The following is a 19,805-nucleotide window of genomic DNA, read 5'->3' as shown; positions in this document are numbered from 1 at the left end:
TGGGGCTTGACTTTCTGATTACTAGTCCAGTACTCTAACCACTGAGCTACCACAGCCTTCCTCAGACATAGCCAATTATGAGTGGAGCTGACACTGTTATTGCAGACCTCACACATTAAGGCTAAGTAAAGGAAGCCAGTGCATGCATGTTTTTTGTATCACACAGTTGTACAGTATGGACCTGTTTAACAGTAAGCATGACTAGAACAGTGCCTTTCACATACCCAAGGACACTCACTCACTCACTCACTCACTCACTCGCTCACTTTCTTAACCACTTAACCAATTAGGGTTGCGAGGGATGGGGGGTGCTGGTGCCAATCCCTGCTTTTCAATGGGTGCAAGGCACACAGTAACACCTTGGACGGGGCGACAGTCCATCGCAGGGCAGACACACAAATTTCTTTTTTTAATGCATTTTCTCCCCTTTTTCTCCCCCTTTGGCGCGTCCAATTGCCCAATTTGCATCACACATCCTCTCCGCCTCTGCCGATCCCTGCCCTGACTGAGGAGATCAAAGCTAACCCACATCCCCTCCGACACATGAGCAGCAAGCCGCATGCATCTTGCCACCCACGCATTGATGAGTGTTGCGCCACCTAGCGTTGCGTGTGGAGAGACCCACCCTAAGAGCACTCCTTCCTCATCTCCGTGTAGGCGCCTCTAATCAGCCAGCAGAGGTCGTAACCGCACCATTCTGACAGAGAGACCCGCTTCCGACCTTAGTCCCACCCATCTGAACAACAGGCCAACCGTCGTTCATACAGCCGCTCAGCCTCGGCCGGTAAGGCAAAGCTGGATTCGATACGACGTACTCGAGATCCAGCTCCGGTTGCAGCGTGTCTTTTTACCGCTGTGCCACCTGAGCTGCCCCCAAGGACACTGTACAAAGTAAATATTAGAGGAAAGAGCATATAACATCACAAAAACAACACAGCAATACTAACACACAGAAAAAAAAGAACACGTGCAGTAAAGAGGAACATTTTTAGTTGACCAGTTTACAGGTTACACTTGTTTTTACGCAGGGCAATTAAATATATCCAAATTGGAACTAAGCGGTGAACGACTGACACAAAAAAATTATAGGCAGGAGCGCCCAGGTGGTGCAGCGGGCGAAAATTTCAGCTCTGCTACCGTACCGGTCGGCTGGGCACATGCAACAGACAAAATTGGCCACTTGTCTGCTTGGTGGGGACTAATAAGTGGGTGGAGGTCTTTAAACGCTGTGTAAGGATCCTGGTTAGTAGCCCGAGCCACCTGTACAGTAGTGGTACATGGAGATCGGTGTGTGGCTCTCTGCACGCAATATCCAGTCTCATGGGCGAATAAGAAGGGCTCGAGGGAGCAAGGGCCAGGCAAATATACCCTGCTCGGACTAATTGACTATGCTGAAATTAGGAGAAAAAGGGAGAAGATGCATAACAAAAAGGAAAAAAAGAAAATGATTGGCACATGCACTGTTTGTATTTTGTGTTTGTGATTACTCTGTGGTCTCTCAATCATCGTCATCCAAGTTTGTGGTATTAAATTCTCCATTAATTCTCCAGCACTGACCCAAGTCCTGCTACCACTACACATTACCACATTTTCTCATGGACCTCTGCACAGGCTTGTTTGAGGTTTTCTGGCTGTCGTAGTTCCCTGGATCTCAGCAGGTGTTGCCAGTGTAGATCGTGGTGTGTATTGAATTTTCTCTCCAGGTAAAACGGTGTTTGTCTTGTAAACATCTTGTATATAATTAGGCGTTCTCATTCCTCGAGTCTTCTCATTTTTCTACCCGTCTGTGAAAAGTAGAGCCAGCAGCGTTTCTAAACTTTGAAAGCAAACCTTCTATGGGCTTCCTGCTGAACATGCCACTCTCTTCCACCCACCTGCAATTCAGTAATTCATTACCACAGTATTCTTCTATGCAGAGCTAAATACCCTGGTGTTTTGCTCAGTGAATGGGGTGTTTCCAGCTGTTGGATGGGTATTATTTGTAATCAGGACCAGTTTTGAGATTCAGGGGAGGTGACCCGATTCCTTTTGTGTAATTCCTTGATTGTGCAGAGACGTTTAATGTTTCATATTTTTGTTCTGACATCAGAAGCAGTAGATCAAGTCAGACTGAAGAGCTCAATTTGATTTAAATTTAGTCTCGGTCATGGGAGGCTACCTTCGTTTTTTTGGCAAGTCAATCGTTTAAATCTTTGTCCTGTTAGAGCTGCTTAAATTTAAGTGTTACAGCTGCTGTTGTGTAAATGTCTGGGAGTAACAACAGCTCTGTCTTAAGTGCTGAAGTGTCTTTCAAAATGATCTGTCCTTGCTTGCAGCTCTGCCTCTGAGCTTCATGAGTCAGGTTGCCATGGCTGTGCAGTCTAGATAATCAAGTACAGTGCCAACCAGCGTTTTTCAAACTTTTTTTAAGCGACCCAGGCAACACAAACAATGCATCAAACCAAAACACAAATCAAAATATACTTCATTATATGCAATTAGTGGCAATCTGGTCCCATTGTGGTTTACAACAGGGTTTTTCAAACTTCTTTTCAAGCGACCCACATTACAGCGGGGAAAATAAGTATTGAACAGATCAACATTTTTCTCAGTAAATGTATTTCTAATGGGACTATTGACATGAAATTTTCACCAGATGTTGGTAACAACCCAAGTAATCCACACACATAAAGCAGTCAAAACAAATAAGTTCAAAAATTAAGTTATGTGTAATAAAGTGAAATGACACAGGGAAAAAGTATTGAACACATAAAGAAAAGGAGGTGCAAAAAGGCATGGAAAGCCAAAACACCAGCTGAAATCTGTCAGTATTTAGAAAGCTATCCTGCCCCCATCAGTGCAAATTAATATCAGCTGGTTTAGTCCGAATTGATGGCCTACAAAAAGGTTTCTTATTACCAAGGTGTCACACAAGAAGCATCTCGTGATGGGTGAAAGCAAAGAGCTCTCTCAAGACCTTTACAACCTTATTGTTGCAAAACATACTGGTGGTATTGGTTACAGACGTATTTCTAAACTTCTGAATGTTCCAGTGAGCATTGTTGGGGCCATTATCCGGAAGTGGAAAGAACATCATTTCACCATAAACCGGCCACGGCCAGGTGCTCCTCGCAAGATTTCTGACAGAGGAGTCAAAAGAAAAATCAGAAGAGTTGTCCAAGAGCCAAGGACCACTCGTGAAAAGCTTCAGAAAGACCTGGAATTAGCAGGTGCAGTTGTTTCAAAGAAAAGTATAGGTAATGCACTCAACCGCCATGGTCTTTATGCACGCTCACCGCGCAAGACTCCATTTCTGAAGAAAAAGCATGTTGAAGCTCGTTTAAAGTTTGCTGCACAACATTTGGACAAGCCTATAAAATACTGGGAGAATATAGTCTGGTCAGATGAGACCAAAATTGAACTCTTTGCATGTCATAGCACACACCATGTTTGGAGGAGAAAAGGCACTGCACATCACCCCAAAAACACCATACCAACAGTGAAGTTTGGAGGTGGGAACATCATGGTGTGGGGCTGTTTCTCAGCATATGGTACTGGCAGATTTCATGTAATTGAAGAAAGGATGAATGAAGAAATGTACCGAGACATTCTTGATAAGAATCTGCTGCCATCTACCAGGATGCTGAAGATGAAACGAGGGTGGACATTTCAGCAAGACAATGATCCCAAACACACAGCCAGGAAACTCTCAAGTGGTTTCAGAGAAAGAAAATAAAGCTGATAGAATGGCCCAGTCAATCACCTGACTTGAATCCAATTGAAAATCTATGGAAAGAACTGAAAATCAGAGTTCATAGAAGAGGCCGCCTGAACCTTCATGATCTGAAGACAGTTTGTGTGGAAGAATGGGCCCAAATTACACCTGAACAATGCATGCGACTAGTTTCTCCATACAGAAGGCGTCTTGAAGCTGTCATTACCAACAAAGACTTTCCTACTAAGTATTAAATAAATTTCAGTAAGCGTGTTCAATACTTTTTCTTTGTGTCATTTCACTTTATTACACATAACTTAATTTTTGAACTTATTTGTTTTGACTGCTTTATATGTGTGGATTACTTGGGTTGTTACCAACATCTGGTAAAAATTTCATGTCAATAGTCCCAACAGAAATATATTTACTGAGAAAAATGTTGATGCGTTCAATACTTATTTTCCCACGCTGTATGTCTATAATTTTTTACGTGATCCAGGCAGGGGGCACGGTGACTAAAGGCCTCAGCATACTTCATGCGGAGACGACGTTCACTTGGCTTCGGCGACCAATGTGACGTGATTGCGGAGAAAGCGAACAACCACGGACGTCGCGCACATGGAAGCTGGGCGAACTCCTGTGATCGGTTGCTGAAAACAAGAGGCGTGCCATGAAAACAATCATGGATATTGAGGAGCGTCTCAACTGTGATCATCGGCTGCGTCCAAAATCGCTACTATGAAAGTATGAGACTGAACAGTACGCAGTAGTGGGTAGTGTGTCAGAATACGTAGTATTCATTAAACAGTACGTGAAAAGTGCCCGGATAATCAACTGCTTGGGCAGCATTTTTGTGTATGCAAACACATCACACTTGCGTACTGAAAGAGCTTTTGTACCGGCCAAGCAGTGCGCACTGCCTCTAATTTAGTACGAACAGTTTAACTGTGTGATTTTGGACGCAGCCATCGTTTTTCGGTAGTCATGGAACTTGACATTATAAATGTGCGTGTTCGGCTTCGTGCGACGCTTTCAAACTCAGTTTCGCTGGAAGTGTGCGGAGGCCTTAAGTGGGTAGCATTGTCGCCTCATAGCAAGAAGGTCCTGAGTTCGATCACCAGGTGGGGCGATCCGGGTCCTTTCTGTGTGGAGTTTGCATGTTCTCCCCATGTCCGCGTGGGTTTCCTCCGGGTGCTCCGGTTTCCTCCCACAGTCCAAAGACATGCAGTCAGGTTAACTGGAGACACTAAATTGTCCATGACTGTGTTTGATATAACCTTGTGAACTGATAAACCTTGTGTAATGAGTAACTACCTAATCCGAATTAACAAACAAACAAATGTGATTCAGGCAACACAAACATCTTACTCTTTCTGTTTTGCTCTGTACAATCTGGTCCTACTGTGGTTTACAACAGGGTTTTTCAAACTTCTTTTCAACGACCCACATTATGTCCATAATTTTTTACATGCTCCAGGCAACACAAACAATGCATCTTACTTTCTCTGTTTTGCTTTATACAACCTGGTCCCACTGTGGTTTAAATGATGTAACATAAAACTTCCACAAGGGGGCGATCACATACAAGTTCATTTTGTGTTTATGTGCCTCTTAAAATTTGTTTATTTAATTATAATTATTTTTCTCTGTGACCCATTTTTTGGTTTGGAAAACCCTGTTCTAAACCACACCACGACTGGACTCATGATTGGGGTATTTAAATCCCATTTTCTGAAGTAATCAATCCTGCTTTACTAACTGACTGACAGATCTAGCTTTAGCAGTTGCCTAAGACTACAATGATGATTTTAATCCTGCCTTCAACTGTGTTTGGAAAACACCCTTTTCTCTTTGGGCCCCCTGTTTACAAAACGAGGTCTAAAACGGAGTGGTTTGGTACGAGGGTTTTTCAAAAAGTTTCCAATTTTCAAAAAACCCATTTTTCTCCCCCTTTAGCGCATCCAATTGTTCAATTTGCATCGTGCTTCCTCTCTGTCTATGCCGAACCCTGCCCTGACCGAGGAGATGAAAGCTAACCCATATCCCCTCCGAAACATGGGCACCAGCCGGATGCATTTTTGCCACCCACACATTGATGAGTGTTGTGCCACTTAGCGTTGCATGTGGAGAGACACACCCTAAGGGCACTCTTTCCTCATCTCTGTGCAGGCGCCTCTAATCAGCCGGCAGAGGTCGTAATCGCATTCTGACAGAGAGACCCACCCCCCAACTGAGCAACCGGCCAATCGTTGCTCATACAGCCATTCAGCCTCGAACCGGTGAGGCAGAGCTGGATTCGATACAATGTACTCAGAATCCAGCTCTGGTTGCAGCGTGTCTTTTTACCGCTGCGCCATCTGAGCGGCAAAACTCTATTTATTAGGAATTTAAAAAACAAATGACATCACTTCTCTAGTCACCCTCTGATGCTTTTTTCCCAGCGTCGTACCAACTTTTTAATAGAGATGGAAGGATCGGCTATGTATCGTGTCGGCCGATTTTCAATCAAAATATGCGATCAGCGATCGGCCCATATTTCTCAAATTTAGCCAATCCCGAGAATGACAGTCCGATCGCATCCCAAGTGCGCTGCTATCTTTCAGAGGCTACCATCCCACGGAGCGCGCAAGCACTAGCGTATTGGAAAAGCAATAAGGCCCGCTTACCCGCTCTTGCAGAAGCCGCTCGAGCCTATCTCTCTGCGCCTACGTCTATATCTACATTAAATGGTTGCAGTTTTTCGTTTAAAATAACCCAGAGTCTGCGTTTAATGACTGCAGTTTTGACTGCATTTATTTAATTTACTTTTTTCGTTTTTAATTAATTAATGGTCTAAATATAATCATTGCAGTATTGGCTGTATTTGTTTGATTGACTTTGTTCATTTACTGCTAAGATATTAGGCTGTTTCACATGAGTTCGTGAAAAATGGTAATAAACCAGTTTAGACCATGTTTCATGTCTTGCTTGCGCTAAAAATTGCATGTTGCCCATTCCATGGCATATAGCCCCGCCCTCGATCGGTATCGGCTATCGGCCGATCGCGCTGAAAGCTGATCGGTCCATCTCTACTTTTTAATGCCATCAGCAAAAAATTTATTAGGTTGAGTGTGTAGCCACTGATACACCGCTGCTTTCACATCATCACATGAAAATCTTCTTCCCTTTAAAGCTTCTTTGAGCGTCCAAAAAGGTGGAAATCAGGTAAATCGCTAAATCCAGACTATATGCTCTCTCTCAGTATCACAGACACGACCAGGGTGGCATGGTGGTTAAGTGGGTAGCACTGTCGCCTCACAGCAAGATCCCCAGGTGGGGCGGTCCGGGTCCTTTCTGTGTGGAGTTTGCATGTTCTCCCTGTGTCCGTGTGGGTTTCCTCCGGGAGCTCCGGTTTCCTCCCACAGTCCAAAGGCATGCAAGTGAGGTAAATTCGAGACACTAAATTGTCCGTGACTGTGTTTGATATAACCTTGTGGAATGAGTAACTACCAAGCTTCACAGTTGTGCTGCACTTTACTTATCTATCCTTAATTTCCTTTGGGGTTAATAATCAGTCTGTCTGCTGATCTGTCTATCTTTCTGTTTTTCTGTCTGCTTATCTATCTGTCTGTCTCTCTCTCTCTCTCAGTTGCTTATGTCTCTAGAAAGCTAATTAGTCCACTATGTGTTGAGAGTTATTATTCATTGTAAACATGGAATTTAAATGACAAGCCTTGGTGTTGCACAGCTCTATGGACATCGGTTAAATCCTAAGCTCTGGCTAGGTGAACGGGGGGTGGCCAAAACCACCTACCTATTGGCTGTGCCAGTCCTGTTATACCTCGAAGGATGTGTGTCAGACAGTTGTGACACCTCAAACCTCTGAATACAATTGAGAGCTAGTGCAGCGATGATGTTTTTCAAACAGCTGTGTTGTTTCTAGCAGAAAAGCAGCTCCCAGTGAACGTTAACCATCACTGTTTGTGTACGATTCATGGGCTTTTAAAAAAATACAAAGTCACTATTGCATAGGCAAGGAGAGGATTTCCCCATCCAGCCTTCCCTTCCTCAGACACTTGTGACTGGTCTGGTCATGCACTGTGTCATTATTACTTGTATGTATGCACTTGTTAACAATGGGTGTGGCTGAAACACCTGAATAATTAGGAGTGGCCACATACTTTTGGTCACATGAAGTATGTAGTAAATAATAAATTGGCAACCTGGTTCCTTATGTTTTTCCCATGTTGCCAATTTGGACATTATATGGAATACACTGATCAGCCATATCATTAAAACCATCTCTTTGTTTCTAATCTCACTGTTCATCACTGTAGTCAATTACTGACTGTAGTCCATCTATTTCTATACATACATTTTTAGCCTGCTTTCACCCTGTTCTTCAATGGTCTGGACCACCACAGAGCAGGTATTAATTAGGTGGTGGATCATTCTCAGCACTGCAGTGACACTGACATGGTGGTGGTGTGTTAGTGTGTGTTGTGCTGGTATGAGCAGTGCTGCTGGAGTTTTCAAATAACATGTCCACTCACTGTTCACTCTTTTAGACGCTCCTATCTAGTTGGTCCACCTTGTAGATGTAAAGTCAGAGACGATCGCTCATCTATTGCTGCTGTTTGAGTTGGCCACGGGGCGCTGCTGGCTGGTTGTTTTTGGTTGGTGGACTATTCTCAGTCCAGCAGTGACAGTGAGGTTGTTTATAAACTCCAGCAGCGCTGCTGTGTTTTATCCACTCATACCAGCACAACACACACAAACACATCACCACCATGTCAGTGTCACTCCAGTGCTGACAATGATCCACCACCTAAATAATACCTGCTTTGTAGTGGTCCTGGGAGAGTCCTGACCGTTGAAGAACAGCATGAAAGGGGGCTAACGAATGCTTCTATATAAGTTGAGCTGATAAAATGGACAGTGAGTGTGGTTTTAATGTTATGGCTGATAAGTGTATAGCTGTACCCAGGGTTCTGTTTATTTTATCTGATCATGTTGTAGTCACTTTTGCTCTTGAAGCTGGCTTGGTTGCTATAGTGACGACACAGGCGTGTCTGCTGTTTTAACACTAGGTTAAAGTGCTGCAGTATTTTTTTAATGCAGGTCAGAAAGGGTTAATGGTTTAACAGAAGATCATAGGTCACGTTCTCTCTTGTGTATGTCAGATGGCAGGTAAACATCAGCTCAGCTGTTAGGCGCTAGCTTCAGTCTCAGGTCAGTGTACTTATCCTATTTATATATAAAACTGACTAGCTGTCTTGTTTGATTAATTATACAGAGCTGATGTGCAAACGAACCGACTGGCTTGTTTTGAAATGTAGCGTATGTGAAGTAGGACACGCCTAACTATCTGGATGTTTGACTGAAGCTTTTATATTTTATGGCTTGATTGTAGTGGTCTAAAAGTTTTTGGGAAATGTTTAGGAGAATTTTTAATGTCTGCACTTTAAATACGAAGAACCATGTTAAACAGCAGAGTACTTTAAAGTAATACAATCAATCAAGCTCTCAGGTTCCAGTCTCAACTGCGCTATACCCCAGCCGGGGGCCTACACATACACGATTGGCTGTGTCTGAGGGAGGGTGGGCCGAAGGGATTCTTCGTTTGCAGCCACTGCTGGCTGGTTGTACCTGCACAGAGATGGTGAATAATGGAGAGCAGTGTGTGACTTTCCATATATGATTTGGATCTGGATAATTTAATACAACTGGATTAGGAAAAAAGGTTAACTGCTGAAATGAAAAAAAAAAATACTGTTTTCAGCATCTGTATTTGTAATTTTAGCATTTTCAGCTTCTGTATTTTTAATGTTTTTAGTGTCTTTTTAACTTCAGTATTTCTAGCTTTAGTGTTTTTCATGTCCATTTTAATTGTTACATTTTTGTGTTTTTAGCATCTGTATTTTAATTGCTTTAGTTACTGTTTTCACATTTCACTATTTTTAATGTTTGTGTTTTCAGTGTCAACTGCAGTTTTTTCAGCACCTGTATTTTTTTTATACCAGTATTTTTAGCTTTGTTTTTCTTAGTGTTTTTAGTATAAGTATTTTTAATTTTAGTGTTTTTAGTATCTGTATTTTTATTTTGTGTTTTTTAGTATCTGTATTTTCAATTTTAGTTTTTTAGTATGTCTTTTTAATTTTAGTGTTTTTAGTATCTGTATTTTTAATTTTTGTTTTCAGTATCTGTATTTTTTTATTTTAGTGTTTTTTAGTATCTCTGTTTTTAATTTTTGTTTTTTAGTATCAGTCTTTTTAATTTTAGTTTTTTAGTATCTGTATTTTTAATTTTTGTTTTTTAGTATCAGTCTTTTTAATTTTTGTTTTTTAGTATGTCTTTTTAATTTTAGTGTTTTTAGTATCTGTATTTTTAATTTTAGTGTTTTCAGTATCTGTATTTTTAATTTTAGTTTTCAGTATTTGTATTTTTAATTTTAGTGTTTTTTAGTATCTGTATTTTTAATTTGTGTGTTTTTAGCCTTAGTATTTTTTATAGCTTTAGGGATTTAATTTGTTTGGTTTTCAGCTTTCGTGCCTTCAATTTGAGTGTTTTTGGCTTCCGTATTTTAACTGTAGAGTTTTCAGCTTTATTATTTTAGTATTTAGTATTTTTTAGGTTCACAGTTTTATGACTTAAGTTATGTGTTGTAGTTTTAATGTTTCTAGATCGTCCATCATTCAGTCTTCACGATGTTTTTTAAGTCATTTAAATGTGGTGTTTAGAGGTTCAGATTGTAAATCTGTGATCTGCTGTCTGAATTTTTGTTCTGTGTTCTAATTTAACTGTTGCAGGTTTTCAGGTTTATTGTGTTCATTTTGTTGTTTATGATGGCGAGGGTTAATCATCCTGTATTGTTCTGCAGGGACTTGCTATTTAACCAGATCTACTCACGTTTGGTGGAGAACTCTGTGGCCAAGAGCGTCTTTCTAGAGAGTCTGGAACCATACATTCTGAGTGAGAGGATTGGCTGCTTGACCGCTCCAGTTATGAGGGACCTGCTTAGCTACTTTCAGGAGAATGGAATGATGGACAGTGTGGAGGCCTGTCTGGTACACATGGACATCACCAACCTGGATATCCAGCAGGTAGTAGTGGTGCCCTGCTTCACAATTATTGTTAACTCTTTTTCTTACACATCCTCCTCATGTCACTAACAGATGTTGTGTATGTTAGTGTGTATGTGAGTCTGGGTATGTGCTTAAATGCACAGCCATCCAGATGTTCTAATCTTTCACTTTATACTGTGTAATAATCTGTGTGTCATCAACATCTAGTTTTTTTCCAGCTAATAATTAACAATTAGTCAATTAGTCCAGCTGCTTATGGACAATGATAACAAAAACAGACTTATAACAAACTTTACAATGATATACACACGTATAACAAACTATACAATGATATACACACGTATAACAAACTATACAGTGATATACACACGTATAACAAACTATACAGTGATATACACACGTATAACAAACTACACAGTGATATACACACGTATAACAAACTATACAATGATATACACACGTATAACAAACTATACAATGATATACACACGTATAACAAACTATACAATGATATACACACGTATAACAAACTATACAGTGATATACACACGTATAACAAACTACACAGTGATATACACACGTATAACAAACTACACAGTGATATACACACGTATAACAAACTATACAATGATATACACACGTATAACAAACTACACAGTGATATACACACGTATAACAAACTATACAGTGATATACACACGTATAACAAACTATACAATGATACACACACGTATCACAAACTATACAATGATACACACACGTATAACAAACTATACAATGATATACACACGTATAACAAACTATACAATGATACACACACGTATCACAAACTATACAATGATACACACACGTATAACAAACTATACAATGATATACACACGTATCACAAACTATACAATGATACACACACGTATAACAAACTATACAATGATACACACACGTATCACAAACTATACAATGATATACACACGTATAACAAACTATACAATGATATACACACGTATAACAAACTATACAATGATATACACACGTATAACAAGCTACACAGTGATATACACACGTATAACAAACTATACAATGATATACACACGTATCACAAACTATACAATGATATACACACGTATAACAAACTATACAATGATATACACATGTATCACAAACTACACAGTGATATACACATGTATAACAAACTACACAGTGATATACACACGTATCACAAACTACACAGTGATACACACACGTATAACAAACTATACAATGATATACACATGTATCACAAACTACACAGTGATATACACACGTATCACAAACTACACAGTGATATACACACGTATCACAAACTACACAGTGATATACACACGTATAACAAACTATACAATGATATACACGTATCACAAACTACACAGTGATATACACACGTATCACAAACTACACAGTGATATACACACGTATAACAAACTACACAGTGATATACACATGTATAACAAACTACACAGTGATATATACACGTATCACAAACTACACAGTGATATACACACGTATAACAAACTATAAAATGATACACACGTATCACAAACTATACAATGATATACACACGTATCACAAACTATACAGTGATATACACACGTATAACAAACTATACAATGATACACGTATCACAAAATAATACTATTATAGCTATGATTAATGGTCATGTGTTTTTATGTTGTGTAGGTGGTGCAGATGTGTTGGGAGAACCAGCTGTATGATGCCATGATGTATGTTTTCAACACTGGCATGAACGACTACATTAGCCCTATGGAGGTATGACACACGCACACACAAAAAAACATCCAGTACAACACTAGTATACCTACATTCACACTGATATAGATACAGACAGACAGAGAAGCACACAATAAGACACACACACACAGACAGGAAAGCACACACTAAGACACACACACACAAAAAGACCTATACACACAAGGCACACACAGACAGAGATGCATACACTACGACACACACACAGACAGAGAAGCACACAATAAGACGCACACACACACACACACACACACACACACACACACACATACATACACACAGACAGAGAAGCACACACTAAAATATTTACATTTACATTTTCAGCATTTAGCAGACGCCTTTATCCAAAGCGACTTACATTATAGTTACAGTATACAGTCTGAGCAATTGAGGGTTAAGGGCCTTGATCAAGGCTCCAACAGCAGCAACCTGGCAGTGGTGAGGCTTGAACCAGCGACCCTCTGATCACTGGTCCAGTACCTTAACCACTAGGCTACAGCTGGCCTAAAATACACACATTAACACACACACACACACAGACAAAAACACTAACAGACACACACACACAGACATACACACACAGACACACACAGACAGAGAAACACATACAAAGACACACACACACAGACCATTACTAACCAGGCACAGGAAACAAAGCACTAATTCTTATACCTTCATTTGTTTACTTAGTTTGGTCTTTATTTATGTAGCACAAATACATAAAGCTCCCTCACCAAGCAGCATTCGTGTCTGTGTTGATATCCGGCCGACCGATAGCACAGCTGAGATTCAATCCTGGTTCTCGGTGGTTGGCTGCGCCATCCCAGCACCAAAATACTAAGGGTTTTACTAAAAGCATTTAAATGTATTTATTTTCTCATTTATATTTTGGTTGGAAACGGTGAGGGTGGGAGGAGTAGTAATTGGTCGTATCTGAGAGACTGAGAGAGAGCTTATCGTCCGGATTTAGCACCATCTGATTTCCACCTTTTTGAACGCTCAAAGAAGCTTTAAGGGGAAGAAGATTTTCATGTGATGATGATGTGAAAGCAGCATTGCATCAGTGGCTACTCACTCAACCAAAAAAATTTTTGCTGATGGCATTAAACAGTTGGTACCACTCGTATAAGATTTGTGGCCCCTGATGCTTTCAGATTTGCTTATTTGGGGTTTGGGGCCCTAATTCTTAAAGTGACAGTGCAGGATTTGTACAATGTAGAGCTGGTCCTTTTTTTTTTACAATGCATCATGAATTACAGAGGAATTAAAGAACAATGAACACTGAATATTAGTATTGTAATATTTTGTGTGCGTGTGTGTAAGAGAGAAAGATGTGAGGTTGCTTGTTGGGTGTGTTTGTGGTGTAAATATGAATTGCTTAGACATGTCTGGTATTAAAAAAAAAAACCTTTTTAGCTTTTGTTTTAGATGACGGTCGGGCAATTTGCTGTTATTTCACAGTAGATTGAAAGCACAGATTGGTTGGTGAGTGTGTGTGTGTGTGTGTGTGTGTGTGTGTGTGTGTGTGTGTGTGTGTGTGGGTTAGTGTGTATGCTTAGTGAATGCACTAATAGTTCTCGAGGAAGATGAAAGTGATCCTCTGAACTGCTAGATGAAAGAGAATTGATATTGGAATATAATTTGTATCTGGTCTCACACACACACACACACACACACACACACACACACACACACACACACACACACACAGTCTCCCTGTGAGTACTGTGATTCAGGTGGGGTGGAACATTTGGGTCCTCTTGGCATCTGTTAGTGCATATGCATGCCCATTATTTTTAATTGCTTCAAAATGGGAACACTTAATATGTACTTAATATTTAACCACTACTATTTTTTATATTACATAGTACATACATATTACACAGTTCTAAAAATGTTGGGACAGGAGATAAACCTGTAGTACCGGAATTTAATTAAAAACACTACAAAGACGAGCTGTTAACTGTTTACCAACCAACCATATGGTCCATTTACATATACGCTTATTTGACATTAGATGGTTTCAATATTCTAAAGAAGTTGGGACAAGACCATGCTTACTTTGTTACATCACTTCTACAGTCATCTGGACATTAAGGACACCACTCATTTTAGTCATGGAAGTGGTTTTCTTCCCTCTTTCTAATTCTAATTCCTAATTCTTTACACATTTTAAATAGGATGCAGGTCTTGACTGCAGACAGGCCAGTCTAGCACTTGTGCACTCTTATTATTTTCTGTTTTTCTTGTCTTTATTTTACTTAGGAACTGGGGTTGTTCGTCCTGTGCGTCCCCTTTAATATTTACATTATTTTTTTATATATATTTTGTTTATGCATTTACTCCCCTTTTTCTCCCAATTGCCCGATTGCATCATGTTTCCTCTCCACTAATGCCGATCCCCGCTCTGATTGAGGAAAACAAAGCTAACCCATGCCCCCCTGACACGTGGGCAGCAGCCGTATGCATTTTGTCACCTACACTTTTGACGAGTGCAATGCGGATCAGCACTGTGTACAGAGAGACACACCCTGACAGTACTCTTTTACCCGTCTCTGTGCAGGCGGCATCAATCAGCCAGCAGAGGTTGTAATTGCATTGGTTATGAGAGCGTCCCTATCCGACTTAATATCCCACCCCTGTCTGAACAACAGGCCAATCGTTGTTCATGTGGCCTCGATATGATGTTCCACTGTTCCACCTGAGCGGCAAAGATTTAGTTTCTTGAATGATTGATAATAAATTCTCATTATTTCCTGATGTGTTCTGATTGGTCGTGTCATTCTCTTACATTAGCAGCCCTATATCATGATTCCTCCATCTTCAAACTTCCCTGTGGGTAGATTCTTTTTTTTCCCCATTTTATTTTTATCTAACGCTTTATCCTGGTCAGTGTAGCGGTGGGTCCAGTTTCACTTAAGCACTGGGTGCATCGCAGGAATACCCAGAACGCAGTGGCAATCTATTGCAGGGATTCTTTGTAAATGATTGGCTGTCTGAGTCACTGCAGTGGTGCGCTAATATATTAGACCAGTGGTCCCCAACCACCCGACCATGGACTGGAACTGGTCCATGGGTCATTTATTACCAGGCTGCACAGAAAGAATAAATAATAATTTTTTTCTGTTGATAATCACATTTTGAAAAAAATGGATTCTCTTTTAATAACGTGCGTCTGGTCCTCTTGATGCGTCTGACACATACCTGTTTCAGTCACGTCGTATAATTTTATTTTAAATCCTCCCGCCTCCGCTGGTTCGTGAAATTATATCTTATATAAAACCGTTCTGTGGTGCCAAAAAGGTTGGAGTTGTATTAGACAACTGGGTTACCTGAGCGCCCCTGTTGGTATTGTGTTCTTGTGATAACACTCACAACCCTTCTATCTCCAAACAATGGAATTATTGGCAGTTCTCGTTTCTGCCAATATACACACAGACACACACACAGACAGAAAAGCACACACTAAGATACACACACAGACACACACACAGACAGAGAAGCACACACTAAGATACACTCACAGACACACACACACAGAAGCACACACTAAGATAAACACACAGACACACACAGAGAAGCGCACACTAAGATAAACACACAGACACACACACACACACACACAGAGAGAGAAGCACACACTAAGATACACACAGACAGAGAAGCACACACTTAGATAAACACACAGACACACACACACACAAGCACACACTAAGATAAACACACAGACACACACACACACAGAGAAGCACACACTAAGATAAACACACACACTCACAGAGAAGCACACATTAAGATAAACACACAGACACACACACACACACAGAGAAGCACACACTAAGATAAACACACACACACACACACACACACAGAGAAGCACACACTAAGATAAACACACAGACACACACACACAGAGAAGCACACACTAAGATAAACACACAGAGAAGCACACACTAAGATAAACACACAGACACACACACACACACAGAGAAGCACACACTAAGATAAACACACGCACACACACACACACAGAGAAGCACACACTAAGATAAACACACAGACACACACACACAGAGAAGCACACTCAGATAAACACAGACACACACACACACACACACACACACACACACACACAAGCACACACTAAGATACACTCACAGACACACACAAGCACTCACAGACACACACAAGCACACACACACACACACACACACACACACAGAGAAGCACACACTAAGATACACACAGACACACACACACACACACACACACAGAGAAGCACACACTAAGATAAACACACGCACACACACACACACACACACACAGAGAAGCACACACTAAGATAAACACACAGACACACACACACAGAGAAGCAGACTCTAAGATAAACACACAGACACACACACACAGAGAGAGAAGCACACACTAAGATACACACACAGACAGAGAAGCACACACTTAGATAAACACACAGACACACACACACAAGCACACACTAAGATAAACACACAGACACACACACACACACAGAGAAGCACAAACTAAGATAAACACACACACACACACACACACACAGAGAAGCACACACTAAGATAAACACACAGACACACACACACACACACACACACACACAGAGAAGCACACACTAAGATAAACACACAGACACACACACACAGAGAAGCACACACTAAGATAAACACACAGACACACACACAGAGAAGCACACACTAAGATAAACACACAGACACACACACACATACACACACACAGAGAAGCACACACTAAGATAAACACACGCACACACACACACACACACAGAAGCACACTCAGATAAACACACAGACACACACACACACACACACACACACACACACACACAGAGAAGCACACACTAAGATACACTCACAGACACACACAAGCACTCACAGACACACACACACACACACACACACACACACACAGAGAAGCACACACTAAGATACACTCACACACACAAGCACACACACACACACAGAGAAGCACACACTAAGATACACTCACAGACACACACAAGCACTCACAGACACACACAAGCACACACACACACACACACAGAGAAGCACACACTAAGATACACTCACAGACACACACAAGCACACACACACACACACAGAGAAGCACACACTAAGATACACTCACAGACACACACAAGCACACACACACACACACACACACACACACACACAGAGAAGCACACACTAAGATACACTCACAGACACACACAAACACACACACACACACACACACACACACAGAGAAGGGTTACCTGTTGGTATTGTGTTTTTGGGATAACACTCACAAACCTTGTATCTCCAAACAAACAGAATTATTGGCAGTTCTCTTTTCTTCTCCACTGACTGCATTGACAGGCTGATGGGCTTGTTGGAACTGTGCTGATTGCAGTCAATTCATTGCTCATTGTTTTCTGTATAAATGTTCTTCCTGCTGTTTCCAGGCTGTCCTGCAACTCGACTGACCGCTGGCTTCTCTCTTATCTTTTATTAGTCTGAGAGCATGCTGGGAAATCTTCTGTGGTGTAACTGTCCGGAAATGATTCCTTACGGTTCTGTTAACTTTGTAGCGGCAGAATATCAATCCAGTTGAATTGACAGGCATGTTTAATGGGTTTGCTGGGAAGCTGTGGCTTTTTCAAGCTGCTTTAGCTTTTGTATCTTCTTTATTTTTTATTATTTTTTTGTGCTACCAAATCAATCTTTTATATTGAGAATTTATTTTATTTACATTTTCGGCATTTAGCAGACACTCTTATCCAGAGCGACTTACAGAAGTGCTTCCATAGTAAACATTACAACAGTTCAAGAACACAAATCTGTTTTTTAAAGACAGCAAGAGACTCAGATGTTTGGACAGACAAGGGGTGGGTGCCAGTACAGAGAACAGCCTTGATGCTTGTCTTCCTCGAGTCCTGGGTGGAGGATCAAGTCGGGCGAGACTAGTGGCTCGGAGGTTGCGTGGTACAGAGCGGGGTTTGAGTAGACCTCAAAGGAAGCTTGGAGCTGGTCCATTTTTGGCTTTGTAGGCTTTGTAAACTGAATATGTGCAGCTACTGGAAGCCAGTGAAGAGAACGCAGCAGTGGGGTGATGTGGCAGTGTTTGGGCTGGTTAAAAACCAGACAGGCAGCTGCATTTTGAATGAGCTGCAAGGGTTTAATAGTGGACATGGAAGCACCTGCCAGGAGGGAGTTGCAGAAGTCCAGCCGTGAGATTACAAGTGACTGCACAATTTTATATGGTGTAATTGGTTAGAAAAAATATCAAGTGTTCGTTTTCCTCACGGTCTGTGCATCAGTTATTTATTTTGTTTTGCAGCTGTTCAGTAAATAGTTAAATTTTTTGCATTAAATATATATTTTTATTTTCTCCTTTTTGTTTTCAGAAACTCTTCCAGGTGATCGGCCCTCCTTTGCGTGAAGGCAAACCTCTCACAGGTAGAGCTGAACATTTACTTTGTGTTTTTATGAATTTCTTAATACAGTGGTACCTTGAAACTTGACATCAATTGGTTCTGGGAGTGGCGTTGAGTTTAAAAGGCATTGAGTTTTGAGGTATTTTTAACATAAGGATGTATGGGAAACCTGTTGATGGTCTTGTGGAACTGCATATATTATAAGCTAATGTAAAATAATGAGGTTGTTTTTGACACTTATACACTGAAAATAACACAAGTATTAAATAAAAACACTGAAATACAATTAAAACAGTTAAAAATCAATCAAAAATACAATAAAACCTGCACTTCACCTTTATTTCTTTATTGTTCTTTACTTCTTATGCTTCTTAATTAGTGGAGAGAACTTATAAGCAGTAATAATAAAGAGAGGTTTAGTGTTTATATGTTGTTCTTTTAATACATTAGGTCACTTTTTTTTTTTTTTTTTAATGATAAGCATTTTAGGCTCTCTCGGAAAAGATGATTCTTACAATTTCTCAGCACCCCGAGCTATAACACAAGTTTAAAAGTGAAACAGGAGAAACACAGATACAGTGTATCACAAAAGTGAGTACACCCCTCACATTTCTGCAGATATTTAAGTATATCTTTTCATGGGACAACACTGACAAAATGACACTTTGACACAATGAAAAGTAGTCTGTGTGCAGCTTATATAACAGTGTAAATTTATTCTTCCCTTAAAATAACTCAATATACAGCCATTAATGTCTAAACCACCGGCAACAAAAGT

At 40.5% G+C, this 19,805-nt stretch overlaps 1 protein-coding gene across 2 annotated transcripts in view; it reads left to right on the top strand.

The window, feature by feature from the left end:
* Nucleotides 1-19,805, top strand: part of vps8 (VPS8 subunit of CORVET complex) — a 186,825-nt gene that overhangs the window by 46,800 nt on the left and 120,220 nt on the right. For both annotated transcript variants that reach the window (XM_063010938.1, XM_063010937.1), the window contains exons 21-23: nucleotides 10,554-10,776; nucleotides 12,472-12,561; nucleotides 18,998-19,049. In XM_063010938.1, coding sequence (XP_062867008.1) covers nucleotides 10,554-10,776; nucleotides 12,472-12,561; nucleotides 18,998-19,049 — 365 coding nt within the window. The remainder of the gene's footprint in view (nucleotides 1-10,553; nucleotides 10,777-12,471; nucleotides 12,562-18,997; nucleotides 19,050-19,805) is intronic.

This window comes from Trichomycterus rosablanca, chromosome 15 (assembly GCF_030014385.1).
Source record: "Trichomycterus rosablanca isolate fTriRos1 chromosome 15, fTriRos1.hap1, whole genome shotgun sequence".
Lineage (NCBI taxonomy): Eukaryota > Metazoa > Chordata > Actinopteri > Siluriformes > Trichomycteridae > Trichomycterus > Trichomycterus rosablanca.
This window is presented reverse-complemented; position numbering and strand designations above follow the sequence as displayed.